The sequence below is a fragment of the Phyllobates terribilis genome, unplaced genomic scaffold (genome assembly GCF_046119375.1).
Source record: "Phyllobates terribilis strain yellow unplaced genomic scaffold, ASM4611937v1 Scaffold_13__5_contigs__length_258822181, whole genome shotgun sequence".
Classification (NCBI taxonomy): Eukaryota; Metazoa; Chordata; class Amphibia; order Anura; family Dendrobatidae; genus Phyllobates; species Phyllobates terribilis.
Window position 1 is genome coordinate 98,935,305 of NW_027362773.1, and position 19,051 is coordinate 98,954,355.

At 41.0% G+C, this 19,051-nt stretch overlaps 1 protein-coding gene across 11 annotated transcripts in view; it reads right to left on the bottom strand.

The window, feature by feature from the left end:
- MICAL2 (microtubule associated monooxygenase, calponin and LIM domain containing 2) overlaps positions 1–19,051 on the bottom strand; it is a 255,023-nt gene that overhangs the window by 38,156 nt on the left and 197,816 nt on the right. For all 11 annotated transcript variants that reach the window (XM_073658276.1, XM_073658278.1, XM_073658281.1 and 8 more), the window contains 6 exons: positions 16,837–17,008; positions 12,524–12,678; positions 11,654–11,728; positions 8,678–8,739; positions 7,131–8,217; positions 1,943–2,031 (listed from right to left, as the gene is read on the bottom strand). In XM_073658276.1, coding sequence (XP_073514377.1) covers positions 1,943–2,031; positions 7,131–8,217; positions 8,678–8,739; positions 11,654–11,728; positions 12,524–12,678; positions 16,837–17,008 — 1,640 coding nt within the window. The remainder of the gene's footprint in view (positions 1–1,942; positions 2,032–7,130; positions 8,218–8,677; positions 8,740–11,653; positions 11,729–12,523; positions 12,679–16,836; positions 17,009–19,051) is intronic.

The following is a 19,051-nucleotide window of genomic DNA, read 5'->3' on the forward strand; positions in this document are numbered from 1 at the left end:
GAAGGAGGAGGTTAGTGATAAAGCGGCATATGGGGAGAGAGAATCGCCAATTGGGATGTTAAAATCTCTCCATGATTATCGTGGGGATGTCGCAGGATAGATAATTTGGAAGCCAGGCAGCAAAGTGATCCAGGAACTGACGGGAGGGACCTGGAGGGCGATAGACAACCGCCACTCGCAGGGAGAAGGGCCAGTAGAGTCTGACTGTGTGGGCCTCAAAAGAAGGGAAGGAAGGGAGGGTACTGGGGGGATAACCTGAAAAGTACATTTTGTTGAAAGAAGCAGACCAACACCTCGACCTGATCTGTTGTCAGGTCTTGGAGTATGAGAGAAGTGTAGGCCACCATAGGGGAGAGCTGCAGCGGCGGTGGTGTCCGACTGCTGGATCCAGGTTTCAGTGAGAGCCAGAAGGTTGAGGGAATTAGAGAGGAAAAAGTCATGGATGTAAGAGAGTTTATTACATGCTGAGCGCGCATTCCAAAGGGCACAGTTGAATGAGACAGAAGATATGTAGGGAATATTAATGAGATTAGCAGGGTTTCTGAATGTAACAGGGAAATAGTTGGTGTTATTATTTCTGGAGGGTCCTGGATTAGGAGAAATATCACCTGCGACTAAGAGAAGGAAGATACAGAGAGTGAGCAGATGGTTGAGTGATTTGTGAGAGCGTTTCCGGTGTTGTATGGTGGAAATGAATGGATCTGTGTGGTATAACATTGTGAAGAGAGCATGACAGCTGTACATAGGAGAAGAGAGGAGAGAGGGGATAATATGGATGAAGTGTGCCGAATTTGTGGGAGAACGGTGAATGTGGATAATTGTAGCAGCCAGAACATAAATGGCACAAATACAAGTGGTGAATGCTGTTTGCAAAACAGATGACCTGGAAGCAAGTTTGTTTAATTGTCTTGCATGTCTTACCTGTCTCCTGCCCTATCCAACTGCCATATCTAACTGCCGAGGCACTTTGATAAACTATGGCACTTCGATAAAGTATGCATAAATGCTATATGCATAAATGCCCCCTATCAGTGTAGGTGACTGCTGTGCATCTGGAGTCCAGGGCAGGAGAGAGGTTTCTGCTGCTTCTCACAGAGACTAGACTACACTGATACATTGTAAGGCCACGTTCACACGTTCAGTATTTGGTCAGTATTTTACATCAGTATTTGTAAGCCAAAACCAGGAGTGGGACAACCAGAGGAAAAGTATAATAGAAACACGTCACCACTTCTGTATTTTACCTGCTGATATAATACTGATGCAAAATACTGACCAAATACTGAACGTGGCCTTAGGGTATGTACACGCGGTGTCCTTAAAGAGGTTGTCCACTACTTTAACATTGATGACTTATTCTTAGGATAGATCATCATTGTTTGATTGATGGGGGGTACGACACCTGGCACCCCCACCGATCAGCTGTTCTCTGTGCTCATTTACAGAGCTGCTCCATCTACTGATAGTGGCTGGGTACTGCACATTTGCTCCCTATTGATGTGAATCTGGGGCAGTTGTGTAGTACCCAGTCGTGGCCACTATCAGTACATGGAGCAGCTCTGTAACTGAGCGCTTCCGGCAGCCGCTGACACCTAGAATAACTGATCGGTGGGGGTGCAGGGTGTCGCACCCCCATCGATCAAACATTGAAACAATGTTAAGGTAGTGGACAACCCCTTTAAGATGCTTGCGGACCAATCAAGACTCCCCAGAGAATAATAAGGGATATTCAATTCATGGATAATAACTTCTCTGTGAATCAAATTTTCCAGGAAAATCCACGTGAACAGTCAAATTTGAATTTTGCCGGATCCCTTCATCTTTGTTTGTTTGTTTGTTTTTTCTTTAACTGATTGTAATATTGTATTTTTGATCAAATAAATAAAAATAAAGTTGCAAAGCGGTAATGTCCTCTTTACTGTCAGATGTAATTTATTATTACCTTAAATGAAGACGATCGGTTCCTTGTGCTTTCCTCCTCGGACGAGCTTTTGTAATTCTCAGATTTTGTTGTTCTGGTGCTTTTCATTTCTGTAATATACAAAAAGTAAATATTTTTTGCAATCCTGACGATTTCATGTTATTCTGCAACACAGGCCTCACTAGTGACACCTAGAGGTCACTATAAATTTGGACAATATCCACACCCTGGGGCTAGGCGTATAGCTTCCAACCTGCTGACTGATTCCTATCAGTCATCGCTAACCAGGTAGGATGGCAGCTCCTGCTGGATACACTTAGAGATAATGCCTAATTACAAATATTGCCGTGTTTCCTACACGATTGTGTAAGCTCGCCATGCATTGGTAATTAAATGCACAAAAAAAAGAATCCTGGTCCCTGCCAGCTCTTAAGCAGATTAGCTTCATACGTCTTTGCTGTCTGGCACCGTTACACCACATGACATCTGCTCCGTGGCGTCACAGAGTCTGCTGGTTCTTTAAAACACAAAATGCAGCAAAAATACTGAGACATTGCTGTTGTGTCAATGCTCAAAACAAACATTTAATAAACATTTCATTCATTTACTCTCTAAAAAAAAATGCTTTAACTGTATATTCATAGTATAGGAAAAAGAATCAGGTCATCACTGAGAACAATCTATAAGGTGAGGGAGATCAATATAGGAGTTTATCTTATAATATAAACACCCACCCCCCCAAACTCATATGACATTTATAAGCTATCCTAAGGATATGTCATCAATGTCAGTGCAGTGGAAAACCCCTTTAAAGGATACCAGTGTGAGACATGTAATGACTGACAGTCTGCTTCCCTGATCTACATGTCTCACACTGGTAACTCCCCTTTTATTTACAATAACCTCTGGAGGCAGATTCTCTGGCAGATCTGTGTCCGGCCCATAGATCTTAACAGCTCATTTAAATATTAAGAAAAACATGGATTTTTCTGCAATAAGATATCAGATCACAGATATCAAAGTATCATTTTATTCATCTTTCTATGACCTGCATGCCAATATAGACGGCTTAGGAGGGTTGATCCTACTGACAGATTCCCTCCGTTCTAAATTCCATGCAAAGTTTCATTCACTCAGCCGCAGTAATTTAAAGTGGATCTGTTACCAGATTTCATACAAACTGCATATGCTATTGAATTGATCTCTGAGACCCGATGAGGATGGTGTATTTACTTTGAAAATCCATGTCATAATGGCAGTATAATCCTCCAAGGGCAATGAGCTTTTACTGAACTCATAAAATTATTTTAACGTTAAACAGGGAAACTTTCATAAAGGATTACATACGTAGCCATTCTGACATGAATTTTTGAAGTAAACACATTAGCCTCATCGGGCCTAAAAGATCTGTTTTGTATTAGAAAGTCTGGTGACAGATCCTCTCTATGCAAAGGGGAGAGATCAGGGTGACAGTAGATTAAGGAGGCAGTAATGCACTGAAAAGTTGAGGGGAAAGATGTGCTGCAAATCAAAGAAGGTAGGTGGTCCTGCAACACTGGGGAAGAGGGAGATAAAATGCTGCAAAACTAGAGGGGAATGATGTGCTGCATATAGGGGGATATTCTGCAAAACTAGAGGGGAATGATGTGCTGCATATAGGGGGATATGCTGCAAAACTAGAGGGGAATGATGTGCCGCATATAGGGGGATATGCTGCAAAACTAGAGGGGAATGATGTGCTGCATATAGGGGGATATGCTGCAAAACTACAGGAGAATGATGTGCTGCATATAGCGGGATATGCTGCAAAACTAGAGGAGAATGATGTGCTGCATATAGGGGGATATGCTGCAAAACAAGAGGGGAATGATGTGCTGCATATAGGGGGATATGCTGCAAAACTAGAGGGGAATGATGTGCTGCATATAGGGGGATATGCTGCAAAACTAGGAAGCAATGATGTGCAGCTTATAGGGGGATATGCTTCAAAACTAGAGGGGAATGATGTGCTGCATATAGGGGGATATGCTGCAAAACTAGGAAGCAATGATGTGCTGCATATAGGGGGATATGCTGCAAAACTAGAGGGGAATGATGTGCTGCATATATGGGGATATGCTGCAAAACTAGAGGGGAATGATGTGCTGCATATAGGGGGATATGCTGCAAAACTAGAGGGGAATGATGTGCTGCATATGGGGGGATATGCTGCAAAACTAGAGGGGAATGATGTGCTGCATATAGGGGGATATGCTGCAAAACTAGAGGGGAATGATGTGCTGCATATAGGGGGATATGCTGCAAAACTAGAGGGGAATGATGTGCTGCATATAGGGGGATATGCTGCAAAACTAGGAAGCAATGATGTGCTGCATATAGGGGGATATGCAGCAAAACTAAAGGGGAATGGTGTGCTGCATATAGGGGGATATGCTGCAAAACTAGAGGGGAATGATGTGCTGCATATAGCGGGATATGCTGCAAAACTAGGAAGCAATGATGTGCTGCATATAGGGGGATATGCTGCAAAACTAGAGGGGAATGATGTGCTGTATATAGGGGGATATGCTGCAAAACTAGAGGGGAATGATGTGCTGCATATAGTGGGATATGCTGCAAAACTAGGAAGCAATGATGCGCTGCATATAGAGGGATATGCTGCAAAACTAGAGGGGAATGATGTGCAGCTTATAGGGGGATATGCTGCAAAACTAGAGGGGAATGATGTGCTGCATATAGGGGGATATTCTGTAAAACTAGAGGGGAATGATGTGCTGCATATAGGGGGATATGCTGCAAAACTAGAGGGGAATGATGTGCTGCATATAGCAGGATATGCTACAAAACTAGGAAGCAATGATGTGCTGCATATAGGGGGATATGCTGCAAAACTAGAGGGGAATGATGTGCTGTATATAGGGGGATATGCTGCAAAACTAGAGGGGAATGATGTGCTGCATATAGGGGGATATGCTGCAAAACTAGGAAGCAATGATGTGCTGCATATAGGGGGATATGCTGCAAAACTAGAGGGGAATGATGTGCTGCATATAGGGGGATATGCTGCAAAACTAGGAAGCAATGATGTGCTGCATATAGGGGGATATGCTGCAAAACTAGAAGGGAATGATGTGCTGCATATAGGGGGATATGCTGCAAAACTAGAGGGGAATGATGTGCTGCATATAGGGGGATATGCTGCAAAACTAGGAAGCAATGATGTGCTGCATATAGGGGGATATGCTGCAAAACTAGAGGGGAATGATGTGCTGCATATAGGGGGATATGCTGCAAAACTAGGAAGCAATGATGTGCTGCATATAGGGGGATATGCTGCAAAGCTAAAGGGGAATGATGTGCTGCATATAGGGGGATATGCTGCAAAACTAGAGGGGAATGATGTGCTGCATATAGGGGGATATGCTGCAAAACTAGAGGGGAATGATGTGCTGCATATAGGGGAAATGCTTCAAAACTAGGAAGCAATGATGTGCTGCATATAGGGGGATATGCTTCAAAACTAGAGGGGAATGATGTGCTGCATATGGGGGGATATGCAGCAAAACTAGAGGGGAATGATTTGTTGCAAAACTAGGAAGGAATAATGTGCTCCAAACAGATGAAGTGGGAAATGTCCAGGAGAAGTCTGTGATTGATGTATTTACTTGCAATAATAGGATAGCTAAGATGAGGAGCAGCCTCGATTGTGGTAATGTCCCCATGACAATCATTCATGTCCTGAGCTTTGGTGTTTCAGCTTTGTCAAGGGGACATTGTGGATCTAACCTTCTAGTTAATGTAATTATTATGCAGGGGGGATTCTCTTTAGCTCCATCAGCCCAGGAGCATGCTGGACCTTGTAGTCACGTAACAAATAAGTAGTTGCAATTTGTTTGTGGATGATTATCAGAGGTGCTCGGAATATATTACATTTTACTCCATCCAAACAAGAAATGAGGAGTTTTGACTGTTTAACACATCCTGTTACCATAGGAGCAGCTATGAAAGCCGTAATCTCATTTACCATTGGAAGAATATTGTTCTGCTATGCGGCCCCTGCACCCGCTCCGGGAAATAACAGATACCCAGTGAATGGGGCAGAGGGTAAGGCTGCCGCATATTGTTTTATAAGCATTTAGTGTAACAATTGGAATTCATCTCTGGTTGCTGAAGAAGACAGCAAATAATTGTTCATCATATCCACGTAAGACCCTACCCTGACACCGATCAGCACTGCAGATATGATTACCTTCCAAATATGCCGAGAATGTGACAGTCGCCCTCCGTAATGGAAAGAGGGGCAGCAGCACATGCACCAAGTTAGGTGATATTTGCTGGGACAATGGGCCAAGGCCCAGAATGAACATCTCAGCAGGAAATATTATACTGGTAGTAGAAGCTGTGTCCATGGAAAATGATCCATTTAATGTACCAGGATCTGGTGTATGCGTGTGTATGGGAATATTTATACAAAGGGGTGTTGTTCACAGTGTAACTAGGTGGAGCAGCTAAAGACACGCCCCTAAAGAATCATGTGAGCCACGCCCCCTTGACCATTGCTATCCCATTAAGAGAGATTGTATCTCAGTACATGGACTGGCCGGCGGCTATTCCGATATGAGAGCGACAGCTTCATGTATTTCTATGCAGCTGTCATGCTCGGGTCATGAGAGCCACCGGCCAGTCTGTACACTGCGTTCCAATTTCGGTCCAATTTATCTCCAAAACTATGTGGAGGAATGGAGAAAAAAAAGAAGAATTAGATGCAGGATTTAGTACAAAAAGAACTTAGACAATTTTTAAGGTGTTCTTTGTATTGGACAATCCATACTTATTAGAAAGGTCACTTTACAAGTTGCTGTTGAAGTGTCTTCCAGCTGAAACCCCCAGCAATCATCTGTGATTTATAGAAAACAAGTAGTAAGTGTATCATTTCCCTACAGTGCCACCACTGGAGAAATTAAGTATTACATGATGAACATTTAAACCAAAGGACTGCTTGTGTAATGCAGGACAAGATGAGTCCTCCAAGGTGAGAGACACTCTTTCATATGAAATAGTGACCATCAAATGGTGCTATACTAATAGACATAGCGTTTTAGCTCATCTTTGGCATCATAATTAGCAGGTGTTAACTAATTCCTGGTCCATATTTAATAAATTTATAGGGTAACATTAAGGTATTGAATGTTAAAAGTCAGTGGTTTACCTGGTTGGGCCATTGCTTGAAGTTTTGAGGCCACCTTAGAGATATGGGGTCTCTGTTCTGCCTCTTTTTCACCAGATTTTCTACGGAAGCTCCAGGAAGCGTACCAAGCGTCATTTGATGGGGCATTTGATGGAGTTTCTGAGCTTTTGTTTGTCAGTCTTAGAGAGGAGAAGATGGATCCTTTTCTGTTCCTAAAAGGTAAATCCGTACTTAGACTATTGGGGTTATTTTCCCTAATACTGAACTTTTCCAACATTTTTGGCATGTCCTCCACTTTCGATAAATCTTGTTTTGGTTTTTGAGAAGATACAAATGTAGAATTTGTTGAGTTTCCGTCAGTGGACGCCTTTAAATCATGGTGGGATGATGACAAATGGTTAGACATGAAACTCATCTCGGTGCCATTGGGGTTATTATAACTCTCAGAATTACTATGACTTCTCTTGAAGAAAGAGCCAGGAAGATCCAAGTAGCTGGTCGGTGATACTGGTTTGGTTTTAGGAGAAGAAATGTTTTTGGTGCTGTCGGGGGCAGAACTGACAGATCGCGTAAATGATCTCTTAATTGCGTTGGATAATATGGCAAAAGCTGATTTGCCCTTGTTCTCTGTCTCCCCGCCAGGGTCATGATTGATAAAAGAAGGGGTTTGTTCATTGGCATCCTTGACCGGTGGTCTTGGTTTTGTGGAGCTCCAGTCTAGAAGTTTGTATTTTTCCTCATTTGAAAGGTATAATTTTTTAAGTGTTGGATTTTGAGGTTTCCCTTGCTCTGGTCTTGGCTTGTTTTGCTTTGAGTCTTCATCTTGTTTTTCTTCTTTCTCAAAAACATCACTATGGTCACTGAGATATCCAGAAAGAGGATCATTCCCAATGTCCACATCTCTATATTTACCCAACTTATTATTCTTTTGGTGCAAATATAGATGGTTGGATGACCCTTGTTCTCCATTCTTTAAGATTGTACTATTGCCCATCAGGACCTTGTGATGAGGTATATAAGAAGGTATGGGATGGTATTCTTCTTCTGGGGACTTCTGGCTTGGGATATAAGGCTCATTAAAATGTTCAGATACATTTTTGTTGAACACCTAAATAAAAAATGTTAATATATTAAGAGGGAAAAAGGAAAGGAGAAATCAGGCTCTTCATTCAAGGAAATATTCAGCCACAATATAAACTTACATCAACAACATTTATTTTGATCAACAGCTATGATAAATTTGATAGAAAATCTATTTTTTAACAAATCACATTAATTACTAAACCCCTACCTATTACATTATAACTCCAACCAAAGTCTGTAAAATGGGAACTTAATATAAGAGGCTGGAAGCATGGCAGCCACTAGTTGTTACAATGTAGATACCGTACTGTAACAGAGAACACAGTCAGCGAAGATATTTAAATAAGACAATAATAATAGTGAGAATTGGAAGGCTATTTTTGTCCCACAGAGACAATTGTCGGACTATACAGAAACATGAAAGTAATTCCATAAAGTAACAGATATTGACAAATCTCGTTTTTCTTTCAAGGAAATAAAGTTACCTCGTCATCTGGGGAGCTGCAACTGACATGAGATAGTCGTTTAGCAATGAGAAGCGGGAATGCTGAAAGATAAATACGAAAAATTGATGTTACTTTTATTATACAATGTATAATGTATGTTTTAACAACAGAACAAGCATCCAGTATATTACTTATATTCCTGTACATAGGAGCAGTATTATAGTAGTTATATTCTTGTACATAAGTGGCAGTATTATAGTAGTTATATTCTTGTACATAGGAGCAGTATTATAGTAGTTATATTCTTGTACATAGGGGGCAGTATTATAGTAATTATATTCTTGTACATAGGGGCAGTATTATAGTAGTTATATTCTTGTACATAAGTGGCAGTATTATAGTAGTTATATTCTTGTATATAGGAGCAGTATTATAGTAGTTATATTCTTGTACATAGGAGCAGTATTATAGTAGTTCTATTCTTGTACATAGGAGCAGTATTATAGTAGTTATATTCTTGTATATATGAGCAGTATTATAGTAGTTATATTCTTGTACATAGGGGCAGTATTATAGTAGTTATATTCTAGTACATAGGGGACAGTATTATAGTAGTTATATTCTTGTACATAGGAGCAGTATTATAGTAGTTATATTCTTGTACATAGGAGCAGTATTATAGTAGTTATATTCTTGTACATAGGAGCAGTATTATAGTAGTTATATTCTTGTATATATGAGCAGTATTATAGTAGTTATATTCTTGTACATAGGGGGCAGTATTATAGTAGTTATATTCCTGTACATAGGGGCAGTATTATAGTAATTATATTCTTGTACATAGGAGCAGTATTATAGTAGTTATATTCTTGTACATAGGGGACAGTATTATAGTAGTTATATTCTTGTACATAGGGGGCAGTATTATAGTAGTTATATTCCTGTACATAGGGGGCAGTATTATAGTAGTTATATACTTGTACATAGGAGCAGTATTATAGCAGTTATATTCTTGTACATAGGGGGCAGTATTATAGTAATTATATTCTTGAACATAGGAGCAGTATTATAGTAGTTATATTCTTGTACATAGGGGTAGTATTATAGTAGTTATATTCTTGTACATAGGGGACAGTATTATAGTAGTTATATTCTTGTACATAGGGGGCAGTATTATAGTAGTTATATTCCTGTACATAGGGGGCAGTATTATAGTAGTTATATACTTGTACATAGGAGCAGTATTATAGCAGTTATATTCTTGTACATAGGGGGCAGTATTATAGTAATTATATTCTTGTACATAGGAGCAGTATTATATTAGTTATATTCTTGTACATAGGGGTAGTATTATAGTAGTTATATTCTTGTACATAGGAGGCAGTATTATAGTAGTTATATTCTTGTACATAGGGGCAGTATTATAGTAGTTATATTCTTGTACATATGGGTAGTATTGTAGTAGTTATATACTTGTACATAGGAGCAGTATTATAGCAGTTATATTCTTGTACTTAGGGGGCAGTATTATAGTAATTATATTCTTGTACATAGGAGCAGTATTATAGTAGTTATATTCTTGTACATAGGAGCAGTATTATAGTAGTTATATTCCTGTACATAGGGGCAGTATTATAGTAATTATATTCTTGTACATAGGAGCAGTATTATAGTAGTTATATTCTTGTACATAGGGGACAGTATTATAGTAGTTATATTCTTGTACATAGGAGGCAGTATTATAGTAGTTATATTCTTGTACATAGGGGTAGTATTATAGTAGTTATATACTTGTACATAGGAGCAGTATTATAGCAGTTATATTCTTGTACATAGGGGGCAGTATTATAGTAATTATATTCTTGTACATAGGGGCAGTATTATAGTAATTATATTCTTGTACATAGGAGCAGTATTATAGTAGTTATATTCTTGTACATAGGAGCAGTATTATAGTAATTATATTCCTGTACATAGGGGCAGTATTATAGTAATTATATTCTTGTACATAGGAGCAGTATTATAGTAGTTATATTCTTGTACATAGGGGACAGTATTATAGTAGTTAGATTAATATAAGAACAGTATTATAGAAGTTATATTAATATAGGAACAGTATTATAGTTAGTGTCCGCATCCTGCCCATTTTACAACTCAGACAGCATTTTCTGGGATCTGGAGGGAATCACTATGTGATGCTGCTTATAACTCTTTAGTGGCTTTTGAGATGTGTCCTTTTTATCTAGGTGAGGAAGAAATATTCCAAGTGGCATTTTTCAAATTCTTCATCCGACTAAAAAACATATATGGGAGCAGTCTATGCAGCTGTTTTGTTAGGAAGGGACAGGGCGCCCTCTAGAGTCAGCTGTGTTACACTCTCTCTATAGTCTGTGGTCTGACTCTTTATATTTAAGTGAATACTTCTTCTGCTAAGATCCCCTCCATAGCAAAAGCTCGTGTTTGTTCAGTGTCAATCCTTTTTGAATTTTTAGATTATGCAGAATTCATGGCTCTAAAAATTTGCTGTCATATATTGAACAGATGAATGCAAGGGTGACTCATTCTCTGTCTTTTTGTCTCTTTTTTTCTTTCTTTCTCTCTTTACCCTTCTCTCCTTTTTTCTCTCTCTGTCTTTCCCTTTCACTCTCTCCTCTCCTTTCTTTTTCTTCCTTTCTCTCTCTTTTTCTCTCTCTTTCTTGCTCTTTCTCATCTACCTGATTTGTTACATTGTATCAGTGTAGATAGAATGTAGCAACCTGGAGTCCGGTCTGTTTTGCTCACAAAGGACATTTCGAATTGGATGTAATTGTACCAAACCCCCCGCCGTTAGAAGTTTGGCCATAAAGAATAACCTTCCGTTCATTGACAATAAGCAGTTATTTTGAAAATGGTGACAATTTTAAACATAAAATCTACGCCAAAATGACAGAACTTTCCATTATATGGGTGATTTTGTAGGACCGTCTGTAGGGTGAATCCATGGTTTCTGATATTACCTAGACTGGATGTACTTACTGGACTGAATTTTCTGCCTCCACCTTTGAGATTTATTTGATGTCACTGTTGGGAGGTTGCTTGCGCGAACAAGTGCTGAAAGAGAAGGGTGCAGAAAATCAGATTTATTTGTTATTTGGAGGGAAGCTTCGAATTCGAGGGTACAGATATTTGGGTTGCAGCGTTAGTAATCACAACTGGTGACAGACATCTCCAAGGCCCACGGTCCACCGAGCAGGAATACAAAGGAAGAGTATTGTCCTTTATAATTCGGATGAAGCCAGTACCCAAGTGTAAAGACTCTATATAACAAGGGAGTATTAAGGCCTCCATATACATTAGATAAAGATTGGCTGAACCCAACAATTTTGGCAGGAGCGGTCGACCATCAGATGTGTATCAGGCTCTCCCTTGATAAATGATGTTTGGGGAAAGAAGGATCGGGCAGATGAAATGTTTAGAATGTTATAAAATAATTAAATAAAATAATAAAAATAAATACTCAGTTTAGATATTTCTAGTGTCTTTTGCAGGTTTCTGTACCTCCAGCTTCAGTTATGATGCGTCAACATGGACATGTGACCTCTGCAGACAATCACTGGCTGCAGTGGTCACATGTCCTTCTCCATATGTTATTGCTCAATCAGGAAGATCAGAGACCTTTTGTGAGCCAGGAAGCCTCAGAATGGGAGTGGTGGGGGATCAGTACAATGAATGTTACGTCTCATATTATCTTATGCCTTCTAAGCAGTTATTAAAAAGGTTGTCCAGCCACCCAACATTTTTTTTTATCAGGAAACAATTATATTAGTAGTTGGAAAACTTTACACTGATGATTTTTTTTTTTTCTCTGGGGTTAATCTGCTCCACCTCAACCAGTTTCTGACTTACCGTCAGCAGCTTTAGAGGGATGACCGCTATTTCCCTGCGCTGGCAAGTGACCCCCTGAGGAGCCAGTGGCGGCTGAGTGCTTCTTCTTCCTTGATGACAGCCTTCTGTGATGTAGTTTTCCATGGTTCTCCTCTGGACGATTTTCTGCATCTGAGCTGAAAGAACACAAAGGTGTTACCTACCCCCTGCTGATACAATGATGTGTGTACAATCTAATATATACAACCTAAGAAAATTAAGGGAATCTGACCTTAAAGTCTAAAGGACATCTTTGACATGAAAAAAATACTATTTTGCATATGTTAATGGTTACCTTTTAGTTAACAAAATTGCTGATCCAAGTTTCAGATTTACTTTTGTGAGAGTGTCGCCCCCAGTAATATAGGCTGGATGGGAGTCTGTATGTCAAGGATGCTGTTATCTCAACTTGCTTTTACGTATCAGTACAGCTTCTATCCTGCACTTATTTCCTCTCCATAAGTTTTCCATCTTGTCTATAGCCTGTTTTCTCTGCTTTTCCGTAAGACTTTTTAAACCCTTACCCCCATCCCTCTTCATTGCAGATCTGTGTACAACATCCTGCTATCTCTAACACTGAGAGAAGGAAGGGGGAGATCAGAGAGAACTGCCAGGAACATGGTGAATTTCTAACAGTTTTGCAAAAGTACTGAGCTCAATAAAGGACTTACAAACACTATGCAGCAGCATAATGGTAGACATTTTGTAAAGGAGACTATTTAGAAAGTTTTTTAAAGGCATTTTCCAGAACTATTTTATTTTTTTTTACTATGGGCCTAAGAATTAACAGGCAGGTAGTTGCTAACTATCTGCCTGTTCTACCGGTCACAGCAGGGGCGGACCTACCGCCTGTGCAGCCCGTTCATTGAACGGGGGCCCCGAAGGAGAGGGGGCCTCCAGCCTCCAGCAGGGCCGCCATCAGGGCATGACTGTCCTGACTCCAGTATGGGGCCCGGCCGGTCGGGGCCCCCCTCTTGTGCGTCTCCTCATGGGGGCCCCACAGGGCCGGCGTCAGCACCCGGCGCACCCGGGCAAATGCCGGGGCCCTGAGCAGGCGGGGGGCCTCACCGTCGGGCACCCCGCGTGCTATGGGACCCGTGAGTGGAGGAGAGCGGTGTCAGCGCCTGTTCCCACCCGCTTGCTCAGGACCCCGGCACCCGGCACAATACTTACCCCTCCACGTGACTCCGCAGCAGCTCCTGCATCCTCCGTGGCTGCTGCACTGTGAAGTCTCAGGTCAGAGGGTGCGGTGATGTCTTTACACCGCACTCTCTCCTGAGCAGTCACAGCGCAGAGCGGGATGAGGCCGGCGACGCGGGAGTCCAGAGCAGCGGCAGCAGGTGAGACGTGAGGTGAGTATTTGATTTTTTTTTTTATTGTATGGAGGCCTGTGGCAGTATAAGGGAGGGGGGTGAGGTGGGGGTGTGTGACATCCTGCATGGGGCATTATAAGGGGGGGGTGACATCCTGCATGGGGCATTATAAGGGAGGGGGGGTCTGTGACATCCTGCATGGGGCATTATAAGGGAGGGGTGTGTGTGACATCCTGCATGGGGCATTATAAGGGAGGGGTGTGTGTGACATCCTGCATGGGGCATTATAAGGGAGGGGGTGTGTGTGATATCTTGCATAGGGCATTATAAGGAAGGGGGTGTGTGTCATCCTGCATGGGACATTATAAGGGGGGGTGACATTCTATATGGGGAGGAACAGCCTGCATGGGGCATTATGTGGGGGGAACAGCCTGCATGGGGCATTATGTGGGGGAATAGCCTGCGTGGGGCATTATGAGGGGGGGAACAGCCTGCGTGGGGCATTATGTGTGGGGAACAGCCTGCATGGAGCATTATATGGGGCCAGTATTCTGTATGGAGCGTTATATGGGGGCCAGTATCCTGCATGGAGCGTTATATGGGGGCCAGTATCCTGCATGGAGCATTATATGGGGGCCAGTATTCTGTATGGAGCGTTATATGGGGGCCAGTATCCTGCATGGAGCGTTATATGGGGGCCAGTATCCTGCATGGAGCGTTATATGGGGGCCAGTATTCTGTATGGAGCATTATATGGGGGCCAGTATCCTGTATGGAGCGTTATATGGGGACCAGTATTCCGTATGGAGTGTTATATGGGGGCCAGTATCCTGTATGGAGTGTTATATGGGGGCCAGTATTCCGTATGGAGCGTTATATGGGGGCCACTATTCTGTATGGAGCATTTTATGGGGGCCAGTATTCTGTATGGAGCATTATATGGGGGCCAGTATCCTGTATGGAGCGTTATATGGGGGCCAGTATTCTGTATGGAGCGTTATATGGGGGCCAGTATTCTGTATGGAGTGTTATATGGGGGCCAGAATCCTGTATGGAGCGTCATATGGGAGCCAGTATTCTGTATGGAGCGTTATATGGGGGCCAGTATCCTGTATGGAGCGTTATATGGGGACCAGTATCCTGTATGGAGCATTTTATGGGGGCCAGTATTCTGTATGGAGCATTTTATGGGGGCCAGTCTCCTTTATGGAGCATTTTATGGGGGCCAGTATACTGTGTGGAGCGATTCGCTGGTTTCTGAGCTATTGTGGAATTTACAATAGATATCACTCATGTAATGTAAGAAGTGAAATCTTTGCATTGTACTATATATATATTTCTCTTCGATATCTGTGCATCATGAATCGTGGTATGTGTTAAAGGGGTCCACTGAGACTCTTTCGCCTGGGGCCCACAAAAACCTGGAGCCGGCCTTAGGCCCCCGGCCCCATGCTGAGCGCTAAGCGCCGGGACATCTCAGCGCTGCTTTCCTCTGTGTAGCAGTGCAGCGCTGCTGCGGCAGCACCTTCATGATTCCCCTGACTTCCGGTCATGTGACGGCACCGTCACATGGCCGGAAGTCAGGAGAACCTGGTGGCAGCGACGTGGACGAGCGCCAGGATTCTGCAGGGATCGCATGGGGGTAAGTATAACAAGTTTTGGGGAATCAGAGATGCACGGGGGATTGAGAGATGCACGGGGAGGGGGTGAGATGCACATGGGGGGGATGAGAGATGCACGGGGGGGATGAGATGCACGGGGGGTGAGATGCACGGGGGGATGAGATGCACGGAGGGGATGAGATGCACGGGGGGGTGAGAGCTGCACATGGGGGGGATGACAGCTGCACATGGGGGGATGAGAGCTGCACATGGGGGGGTGAGAGATGCACGGGGGGGGATCAGATGCACATGGGGGGATGACAGATGCACGGGGGGGGCTGAGAGATGCACATGGGGGGGTGAGAAATGCACATGGGGGGGTTATGTTTACATAACTTTGTTGCCCTATGAAGGGCAGGGGGGGGGCCCAAAAATTTCTTGCACATGGGGCCCACTACAGTCTGTGTCCACCCCTGCATCACAGACCACTCCTGCTGGCGATTCTGCTGCTTCAAGTCAACAGAGCAGCTCTTCCTCTTCCAGGCTGATCTGTTAACAGGGCGTGACTGCCGATGTCATGCTGATTGACATACGGCTCCCTGCAGTTAGGCAGTGGGGAGCCAGCTATCAATCAGCATGACATCAGCAGTAATACCTGGCAACAGAATAGGGTGGAAAAGAAGAAGCTGCTCTGTCGACGTCACATCAGCAAGTTGCCGGCAAGAGCGGACTGTGAACAGGAAGATAGCTAGCAACTACCGGCATTTAAGTTCTTAGACCCATAGTAAAAAAAATAATAGAGTTCCAATTAAGCTCTTTAAATTTCAATATTTAGGAAACAGATGATAAAACAAAATTCTTTGTAAAATCATTAAAAAAATCTATTTAAGATATACTCTTCTCTTGGTGACAACTTTTGTAAAAGCTTTAACAAAGATTTGCAAGGGTCTTGTGTGTTTATATTTTTAGGGCTATGTAAAAAAAATTAGGTTGTCGAAACTTAGAGGACATCTTCATTAAAAATGCTTGTTAGATTTTAAAGAGCCCTAAATAATGAATCCATGAGAGCTTGTTGCTTACTGATGCGTGCAGGGTATAGATGGAACTCCAGTACAATACTTTTTAATTTGGCATCTGATAATCCAAATATATAGGTAGAGCTTTACTGCAAGGTTAATTGGGATTTCACAAACCCTCAAGTTGCAGACTGATATAAAAAATAAGACTTTTTCTACTCTGTAATTTATATTATATATAGATTTCTGTCACAGTTTGATAATGTAGAGCTTTTCATAATCTGGTCCTGGTGCCAAAAGGAATATTATTGTATGCAAAATAAATAGCTCTAGTTGACCAGGTGAGAAGTGTCCTAGAAAGTCACCTGCTTTCGTCGCTCAGCACCATGACGCGCACAGCCATGAGGTTATTATCCGCTGTCTCTTCTTCTGGACCAATTCTAACCGATTTCCACTCGGTAGAAACTGAAGAATTTCTTCTCTTGAAAATTTTAAATATTGAATCACTCCGAGATTTCTTTGGTGAAGAAGGTTCGTCTGCAGATTCATAAACAAATAAGATTGTAACAAAAAATTGCATAAACTTATTATGTTGTATACATCCTGGAGATGGGTATATGAAATGATAAGGGTGCCCTCCATGTCCATGAATATAACTACTATAATACTACCCTCAATGTATGTACAAGAAATAACAACTATAATACTGCCCCTATGTACAAGAATATAACAACTATAATACTGCTCCTATGTACAAGAATATAGCTGCTATAATACTGCTCCTATGTACAAGAATATAACTACTATAATACTGCCCCCTATGTACAAGAATATAACTGCTATAATACTGCCCCTATGTACAAGAATATAGCTGCTATAATACTGCTCCTATGTACAAGAATATAACTACTATAATACTGCCCCCTATGTACAAGTATATAACTACTATAAAACTGCCCCTATGTACAAGAATATAACTACTATAAAACTGCTCCTATGTCCATGAATATAACTACTATAATACTACCCTCAATGTATGTACAAGAAATAACAACTATAATACTGCCCCTATGTACAAGAATATAACAACTATAATACTGCCCCTATGTACAAGAATATAACTACTATAATACTGCCCCTATGTACAAGAATATAGCTGCTATAATACTGCTCCTATGTACAAGAATATAACTACTATAATACTGCTCCCTATGTACAAGAATATAACTAGTATAATACTGCCCCATATGTTCAAGGATATTTCTACTATAATACTGTCCCCTATGTACAAGAATATAACTACTATAATACTGCCCCCTATGTACAAGAATATAATTACTATAATACTGCCCCCTATGTACATGCATATAACTACTATAATACTGCTCCTATGTTCAAGAATATTACTAATATAATACTGCCCCCTATGTACAAGTATATAACTACTATAATACTGCTCCAATGTACAAGAATATAACTAATATAATACTGCCCCTATGTACAAGTATATAACTACTATAATACTGCCCCTATGTACAAGTATATAACTACTAGAATACTGCCCCCTATGTACAAGTATATAACTACTATAATACTGCTCATATGTACAAGAATATAACTACTATAATACTGCCCCCTGTGTACAAGAATATAACTATTAGAATACTGCCCCCTATGTTCAAGAACATAACTACTATAACACGGCCCCCTATGTACAAGTATATAACTACTATAATACTGCTCCTATGTACAAGAATATAACTACTATAATACTGCCCCCATGTACAAGTATATAACTACTATAATACTGCCCCCTATGTACAAGAATATAACTACTATAATACTGCTCCTATGTACAAGAATATATCTACTATAATACTGCTCCCTATGTACAATATTATAACTACAATAATACTGCTTCTATGTACAAGAATATAACTACTATAATACTGCTCCTATGTACAAGAATATAACTACTATAATACTGCCCCTATGTACAAGAATATAACTACTATAATGCTGCCCCTATGTACAAGAATATAACTACTATAATACTGCTCCTATGTACAAGAATATAGCTACTATAATACTGCCCCCTATGTACATGTATATAACTACTATAATACTGCTCCTATGAACAAGAATATAACTAATATAATACTGCCCCCTATGTACAAGTATATAACTACTATAATACTGCCCCTATGTACAAGTATATAACTACTATAATACTGCCCCCTATGTACAAGTATATAACTACTATAATACTGCTCATATGTACAATAATATAACTACTCTAATACTGCCCCCTTTGTACAAGAATATAACTATTATAATACTGCCCCCTATGTACAAGAACATAACTACTATAACACTGCCCCCTATGTACAAGTATATAACTACTATAATACTGCCCCCTATGTACAAGAATATAACTACTATAATACTGCTCCTATGTACAAGAATATATCTACTATAATACTGCTCCCTATGTACAAGAATATAACTACAATAATACTGCTTCTATGTACAAGAATATAACTACTATAATACTGCTCCTATGTACAAGAATATAACTAC